At 45.7% G+C, this 8536-nt stretch overlaps 1 protein-coding gene across 1 annotated transcript; it reads left to right on the top strand.

Annotated features, from left to right (window-relative positions):
- Window positions 1–125: 125 nt before the first annotated feature.
- On the top strand, window positions 126–8201 carry LOC133122546 (uncharacterized). Its single transcript, XM_061232566.1, has 9 exons — window positions 126–229; window positions 869–946; window positions 1396–1428; window positions 1524–1610; window positions 2062–2159; window positions 4352–4506; window positions 5504–5587; window positions 5953–6027; window positions 7578–8201. Exons 1-9 carry the CDS (start codon window positions 167–169, stop codon window positions 7628–7630), a joined length of 726 nt encoding a protein of 241 aa, XP_061088550.1. The 5' UTR covers window positions 126–166; the 3' UTR covers window positions 7631–8201.
- Window positions 8202–8536: the final 335 nt, after the last annotated feature.

Below are 8536 nucleotides of genomic sequence, written 5' to 3'. Positions count from 1 at the left end.
GTTCCCGGTATTGACACTAAACAGAGATCGCAGTTCTCTTTGGTTGAGAATGCAGAACTGGTGGAGCCATGCTGATACATCCTTGTGTAAAAGAGGAAGTGATGCGAGCAGTCAGGTACATTACCTGCCTGAACACACGCACTCAGGACCGGGGAAGCCTCCAACAATGTCGACAGACCAACAAGAACTGATATTTGAGAGCTTCTTGAAGAAGAGGAAAGATAAAATGGTGTGTTTTTTTAATTTATTTATTTATTTTTACCTGCGTTTGATGTCAAGGCTGTTAAAGCAAAACTTGTCTTCCTGGAAGTGTCTTAGTGATGCAGTTGTAGGGTATGTTCTAGTCTAAATGTATTTAGCATAAACAGTAAAGTTGTTTTGTGCTAGTCATTTACTTCACAGTGTCAAAATAACACCAGGCTCTGTGTACATGTATTCATCAGATAAATACCTTTCGATGTTCTTCACAAATGATTATTCAATAGACTTTGCAAAACATTCCCTTAAAGCTTTACATATATATATATATTATTTAAAAAATATATATATATTTTTTTCTTTATTTAAAATAATCATTTAGTCAGTGAAATAGATTTTCACTTCCAGAAAAGAGGATAGAGCAATATTTAACTGAAATGTCAAATATTAGGCCTCTTTCATAATTTGTGTAATTCCCTCTGGGATATTATTGCTGAAAGATAAAGTGCAGTGTGATAGCGCTGAGACAAGAGCCCTCTGTGCTCTCTGTGTGAATGTGCAAGCCCTCCATGTCCACTTCCAAGTTCACCCCTGAGAGGGCTTCTGTTCAATTTGCCCTTTCATTTTGAAGAAACCAAGGCAGTGAAAAGTTGGGACTGTTCTCTTTCAGAAGCTGAGGTGGGTAAGATACTGGTTCAGGCTTCAGAATACATGCCTGTTCTTCTACACCGAAAAACATGGATGTGCAGTAAGTATTGCGCAATAATATCGTAAATGCAAATTAAACATTTATTTAATAAAGCAATACATATACTGCAATAGCTGAAAGTGGCAAAAATGTTGTGTGCTTGCCATCTTAATGGATATTTTCAGTGTTTTCCATTGTTTTGTGTGATTGGGGGTGTTTTGATTACTGAGAGTATGTGTTCTGTGGACTGCATTTGGGCTGTCTAAGTTTTACAGTATCAGTACCTCTCAGTGGGTTCCGGCAGTGGTTATGGTCAACCTACAACTGCTTTCAGTTTACCTTCTTTCAAAAAGATATTTTTCCTAAATGGTTCTTTTGATAATCTATTGTACTTATTGAAAGAAGACATTGCAGTTGATGGGCAGCTGCTCTCTGATAAGTCGAATATACCTGTCTTTGAATGTGAGTGCGTGCGTGCGTGCAATTCATTTTTTATTTTATCTTCGCAGTTACACCTGAGAGGCCAGTATTATATATACATGGTGAGTGCACTGTACCTAAATATCATAATGAAAAAAAACAAAACAGTTGCTGGTATGTGACGTGCTGACACCTTGTGACCTGGACTGTCGAGCAGGTGCAGTCTGTGCGGGAGGTCACGGGGAAAGGCAGCAAGCCGTTTGCGTTTGAGATCACCATGAAGAACGGCAAGACAAAACTGCTGGTGAGGGCTTCGCAGCAGGATGGGTTCCCAGACACTGCTTGCTTCCAGTGTTCAATGTGCCTTCAGGGCTTCTTGCTTATTGAGTAAACGCCAGTTGATCACGTTGCACTCATGTCAAGTAGGTGTGCATTCTCTTAATGTATTTACAGTATAAATGCCATTCAAGGGATGCTTCATTGATCCATGGGGGCCTGTGTTAGTGCACACACTTCTTTGGGCTTGGCAGAAGTGTTTAGTCTCACTTGGTCTGTATTGTTCTCCTGAGTTTCAGTGCCGTGTTAGGGGGTATGGAGAAGGTCACATGGCCCACTGAATCGCTCTCTGTCTGTGTGAGACACTGAAGAGATTCATGTGATGTGAAGAGGTATGGGGAAGCTTGTTCTCACACACTCTCTCTCTCTCTCTCTCTCTCTCTCCCTCTCCCTCTCCCTCTCTCTCTCTCTCTCGTCAGGCTGCAGAGACCGTGGAGCTGAGGCACGCTTGGGTCAGCCTGCTCTGGAAGGCCATGCAGCTCCCCGGCCCCGGACGCTCCGACTCGGCCTGTGTCTGGTACACCACCCCTCACATACACCCTCACATACACCCTCACATACACCCTCACATACACCCTTATATACCCTTACATACACCCTCTCATATACCCTCACATACACCCTCACATATACCCTTTCATATACCCTTTCATACACCCTCACATATACCCTCACATATACCCTCACATATACCCTCACATACACCCTCTCATACACCCTTATATACCCCCTCACATACACCCTCACATACACCCTCACATACACCATCTCATACACCCTCACATACACCTTTTCATACACCCTCACATACACCCTCTAATATACCCTCACATACACCCTCACATACACCTTCTCATACACCCTCACATACACCCTCACATACACCCTCACATACACCCTCACATACACCCTCTCATATACATTGCATTACATTAATGGCCTTTGGCAGACGCTTTTATCCAGAGCGACGTACAACAAAGTGCATACCCATAACCAGGGCTAAGTGCGCTGAAAGACCCTAGAGGGAAGTACAATTTCAATTGCATATACCCTCTCATATACCCTCACATACACCTTCTCATATACCCTCACATACACCCGCTCATATACCCTCACATACACCATCTCATACACCCTCACATATACCCTCATACACCCTCACATACACCCTCGCATACACTCTCACATACACCCTCACATACACCATCTCATACACCCAGACATCTCTGCGTCTGGTAGCTTTCCATGCCACCCCTCACATACACCCAGACATCTTCATCATGGAAGACACAAGGCAGATTCAGGTTCAGAAAATGCTACTTGAAAGCAGCTCTTTACTGTAGTGTTGAATGTGGCGCCCATGGGGACTCATTCCTGAATATGAAAGAGGCAGCTCAGGCAGAAGAACAGCTGCACTGCTGTGCGATCAGAGATTACTGTAGTGTAATCAGTGTAGTGTTCAGGTGCTGCCTGAGACAGCAGGCAGGAGGCTTTTTTACATGCTGAAAACAGCGCTGTCTCATCTAGTGAGTGTACACACCGTCTCTCCTTGTGGGGGGGGGGGGTGAGTGTGTACCCTGTGCGGGTGGGTGTGTACCCTGTGTTGGGTTGTGAGTGTGTACCCTGTGTTACCCTGTGTGTGTGTGTGTGTGTGTGTGGGGGGGGGGGGGGTCAGTGTATTTGTGAGTGTACACTCCTCTCTCTCAGAGTGGGATCAGTCAGTGTGTATTTGTGAGTGTACACTCCTCTCTCTCAGAGTGGGATCAGTGTGTGTTTGTGAGTGTACACTCCTCTCTCTCAGAGTGGGATCAGTGTGTGATTGTGAGTGTACACTGCTCTCTCTCAGAGTGGGATCAGTGTGTGTTTGTGAGTGTACACTCCTCTCTCTCAGAGTGGGATCAGTGTGTTTGTGAGTGTACACTCCTCTCTCTCAGAGTGGGATCAGTGTGTTTGTGAGTGTACACTCCTCTCTCTCAGAGTGGGATCAGTGTGTTTGTGAGTGTACACTCCTCTCTCTCAGAGTGGGATCAGTGTGTTTGTGAGTGTACACTCCTCTCTCTCAGAGTGGGATCAGAGTGTTTGTGAGTGTACACTCCTCTCTCTCAGAGTGGGATCAGTGTATGTTTGTGAGTGTACACTCCTCTCTCAGAGTGGGATCAGTGTATTTGTGAGTGTACACTCCTCTCTCTCAGAGTGGGATCAGTGTGTGTTTGTGAGTGTACACTCCTCTCTCTCAGAGTGGGATCAGTGTGTTTGTGAGTGTACACTCCTCTCTCTCAGAGTGGGATCAGTGTGTGTTTGTGAGTGTACACTCCTCTCTCTCAGAGTGGGATCAGTGTGTTTGTGAGTGTACACTCCTCTCTCTCAGAGTGGGATCAGTGTGTGTTTGTGAGTGTACACTCCTCTCTCTCAGAGTGGGATCAGTGTGTTTGTGAGTGTACACTCCTCTCTCTCAGAGTGGGATCAGTGTGTGTTTGTGAGTGTACACTCCTCTCTCTCAGAGTGGGATCAGTGTGTGTTTGTGAGTGTACACTCCTCTCTCTCAGAGTGGGATCAGTGTGTGTTTGTGAGTGTACACTCCTCTCTCTCAGAGTGGGATCAGTGTGTTTGTGAGTGTACACTCCTCTCTCTCAGAGTGGGATCAGTGTGTGTTTGTGAGTGTACACTCCTCTCTCTCAGAGTGGGATCAGCGTGTGTTTCTGTACCCAGGGATGATGTGGCTGATCTGAAGCAGAGAGCCCAGGACAGTCTTCACTGCAGCTCGGACTCTGACAGCGAGTTGAACCTGAAGGGCAGTGGACATGTCTCCTCCCCCCCCACGCCGTGGGACAGGCCCCCTCCCTCACAGGGGCCCCTCACGTCCGGTCAGACACAACGTTCCCCATGTCATTACGGAACATCTCATTCTTTTCTGATATTCTCTAGTCTGGTGCATTTTCCATTTTAACAAATGTCTTCTTGTACATTACATTACATTATTGGCATTTGGCTGACGCTCTTGTCCAGAGTGACGTACAACAAAGTTCAAAGTGCATACCCATAACTGGGGAACAAGTGCGCTAAAAGACCCTAGAGGGAAGTACAATTTAAAATGCTAAGATAACAACAAAGATAAGGACTAGGGTTTATTTGACCACAACACAATAGAATGAGATACACCTACGTAGGAACAATAAACAGCTTACAAAGCCATGCAGGGTGCAATGCATTTTCTTATGCAGGGTGATTGACTTGCATTTAATTTAAAGTATTATGTGCTGCATCTGTAGGTTTAATCTCAGGGGACTGTCTAAGAGATTGAGCATATGCAAATATAAAATGTGTTCTAAAATAAAGCATATATTATGTTTTATAAACTCACTAACTAGTCTCGAACCTATGTAATGTATTTGATACCACAATGCACTGAAAAGCTTTATTTTATAAGATAAAAAGGGAAAAAAGAAACTACCGCTGATAATTTTGGTTTAGTTTCCTGTCCAATAATCATACAAGCCAAATCAAGCACACTGTCCTAGCAGTCTGTCTGTGGATTTCTCTTTTTGTTGCAGTACTTAAGTTGGCCATGTGGAGGGGGTGTTGATATGGGCAACCATTTGTGCAACATTATTTTTTCACTGTCCTCACTTTGCCTTTGAAGAGAGCCACTGACAGTTTGCAGACAGAAAGTGCAACCCACCGCTGTACATGTATCAGCACAAAACCATGAACAATTTTACACTTCCCTAATTAAAAAATCTCTCTGAGAAATGTGGAATCCACTTTAAAGTCAGTGTGAATTTGTCTTTATCTTATTTTAACCATAGGCCAAACTGAACCTCCTCAGTACTAAAAATAATTGAAACGCCTCCCTGTCACTAGCTGAGAAGCATACTCCTCCCTCAGAAGAAGACAGGCAGCAGGAGATGGATATCTATGACATTCCACCGTCCAACAAGAAAGCCGGTGAGGACAGGTATCCAGGTGGGACCGCGACCCCGCGCTGACCTTCAGGTGTCTGTGGATGAGCAGGGTCATACGGCACTGTCGGCAGGGCAGACGGGGTCAAATCTAGATCCGCAAATGTCTCCTTTCAGCAGATCCTCATTACTCATCCACACATGGATGTCATTATGCAGACACCTGTGTACAAGTCTCCACACTCCACACCGTCATGTCCTTGCATACGGTCTGACGGTCATAACCTGGGAAAATACCCTGTTCATATTGACAAATGAGCAACTGCACTGTTCTGTAGCAAAACAAATCATTAAGATATGAAGAATATCTTCCACCTGCCGCAGACTTTTTTTTTTCTTGATTCTTTTCAGGGTGGGAAGATGTGTCCGAAGGGATCTATGATGTTCCAACTTCTTGGCTGACAAATATGCCGGAACGAACTCCCGGTCAGTCTGCAGAAGCTTTTGCACGCAGTGCGTGGCCACTTCACTGGGCTTGAGGCTGACACTTTTTTCACGTCGGCTTCTGTCTTCCATCTGCTCTTGCTAACAATACGCACTGCTCTGTAGTGCGTGGAGGCCAGACGTTGTGAGAACCGATGTGTGAAACAGTGCTCCAATTAGACTGCTTTAATTGGCTGTTCCCACCCTGGCACCAGAACCAACAGCTCACTGCTCTGACTCATTTCCTGGACAGAAGAGTTGTGACGTCTCCTTATTGTTACAACCTCAGGGTTAGACGACTGGACTATCCCAGCTTGCAGTACAGTACAGCTGCTGAGAGCAAGCCGTACAGGCTCAGCAATGTAAAGGCGGGGCAGAAGCTAAAGCACCGGCATATGCTGAAACGCTCTAGGCTAATTCATCTAACTTCTGTGGAGGCATTGCAACGCCCACCAGATGCCTACTGACGTGCTGCCTCCATGCCAGTGGGGCAAGGCTGGGGGGGCGACTTTCATTGTTCATTGCTGTTACCCCCACAGTGCTTTCCCAAAGCACAAAGTGCTGTACATCAGCAGGCAGTGTGCATGAGCGGGCAGTGTGCATCAGCAGACAGTGTACATCAGCAGGCAGTGTGCATCAGCAAGCAGTGTACATCAGCAGGCAGTATGCATGAGCGGGCAGTGTGCATGAGCGGGCAGTGTGCATCAGCAGACAGTGTGCATCAGCAGAGAGTGTGCATCAGCAGGCAGCATGCATCAGAGGGCAGTGTGCATCAGCGGGCAGTATGCATCAGAGGGCAGTGTGCATCAGAGGGCAGTGTGCATCAGCAAGCAGTGTACATCAGCGGGCAGTGTGCATCAGCGGGCAGTGTGCATCAGAGGGCAGTGTGCATCAGCGGGCAGTGTGCATCAGCAGGCAGCATGCATCAGAGGGCAGTGTGCATGAGCGGGCAGTGTGCATGAGCGGGCAGTGTGCACGAGCAGGCAGTGTGCACGAGCGGGCAGTGTGCATCAGCGGGCAGTGTGCATGAGCGGGCAGTGTGCATGAGCGGGCAGTGTGCACGAGCAGGCAGTGTGCATCAGCGGGCAGCGTGCATCAGAGGGCAGTGTGCATCAGAGGGCAGTGTGCATCAGCGGGCAGTGTACTGCCAGTTCACATGCTGCCACAGCTCAGCCTGCCTGCTGAAGTGTGGCGTGGGAGTTCAATAGTAAAAAAAGTATAGACTTCAGCTTAATCTAAAAGTGCTGTGTAGGTGTCTGTGGACCCCCCCAAGTTAAAAATAACCTTTTGAGGTCACACAGCTACTGTGAAATTGTATATAATTGTTTTATCATTCAAGAAGGTAAAAAAAAGGTTAGGCTGCCTTCTGTTACAAATAACAGCTTCTCTCACAGACTGCTGCAGTGGCTGCTCCAAGTATTATGCCGATTGTAATTCTACCAGAATGGGAGTGTTCATGAAACAACTTGGCCAGTTCCCGATGAACGGACGGACATAGTGGTTATGGTTACATACGCTCATGAACCTCTCCCGTGTGCTCGCTTGTGTTCCAGGAGCCCCAGCTGAGGGTGAAAGGTCACCTGACAGTGTGACTCTGGAGCTGTAACAGAAGTACGCTGAAGAGGCAGGATGAGGACTGTAACGAAAAGTCGACTGGCTCCCTGTCTGCTGTGCTATTTCAGTGACTGGGACCTCACTAGGCACAGGAGGACAACAGCCCTTCACAAGCGGGACTCACTGTTACAGCAGACTGTCTATTCGTGTTTTAGCACTCTGAAACTAGGCTTCGATTAAAGGCAGCATACACTAGAGACTTATACATGTATCTATGTATGTATGTATGTATATATGTATGTATTCTAGTAGTAATGCATATTGCATTACAATGTATCAAAAAAGCACTGATTTCACAACTGTCCTTAAAGAGGGTTTATTTGTGTTTTCATCATTTGAATAATGAAATTTGTTTTAAAAGAAGAAAAACATAACCTTTCGATCAAGCTGTGATTATGACTCACTTGCGGTGATATCGCACAGTTGGTGTTATACTAACCTATGTGTGAGCTGGCAGGAAGTGTTTTCACAGAGCTTCAGGATTTGTTACTGTCATTGCCATTTCTTATTTTAACAGTTGTGTGAGGAAGAATTAAATTAAACAATACGAGCCCAATCACAAACATGGTAAGATTAATTTTCAAAATACCTTTGTGGCCTTTATGTTTGTCACGTTGCAACACACTGAAGATGTGCAACAGTTGCACAAAGGACAAGGTGTAACACAGTTGTACATTTAAGTGGAAGCAGAATAACCATTCACAAACAAGTAATGAATTCCAAAACATATATACGCAACAGAACTTTCCCACGTTTGACACAACACAACACACAACACACAACACTTACCTTTTTCCTACCACTAAAGTGTACCAAATGCTAAGTTTACCTAAAAACTCGATAGTATCTTGCACCGTATCAAGCCTGGTCTTGAAAGCCCCTAGAGCTTCTGCCTCCA

This window comes from Conger conger, chromosome 2 (assembly GCF_963514075.1).
Source record: "Conger conger chromosome 2, fConCon1.1, whole genome shotgun sequence".
Lineage (NCBI taxonomy): Eukaryota > Metazoa > Chordata > Actinopteri > Anguilliformes > Congridae > Conger > Conger conger.
The sequence above is the reverse complement of the archived record's forward strand: the minus strand, read 5'-3'. Positions and strand labels throughout refer to the sequence as shown.

Excerpts from the sequence above, each read along its gene's own strand:
- LOC133122546 (XM_061232566.1), top strand. The coding sequence starts at position 167 with ATGTCGACAGACCAACAAGAACTGATATTTGAGAGCTTCTTGAAGAAG. Across the intron at positions 230-868 it reads AGAAGAGGAAAGATAAAATG|AAGCTGAGGTGGGTAAGATA; the intron begins GTGTGTTTTTTT and ends GTTCTCTTTCAG. Across the intron at positions 4,507-5,503 it reads ACAGGGGCCCCTCACGTCCG|CTGAGAAGCATACTCCTCCC; the intron begins GTCAGACACAAC and ends CCCTGTCACTAG.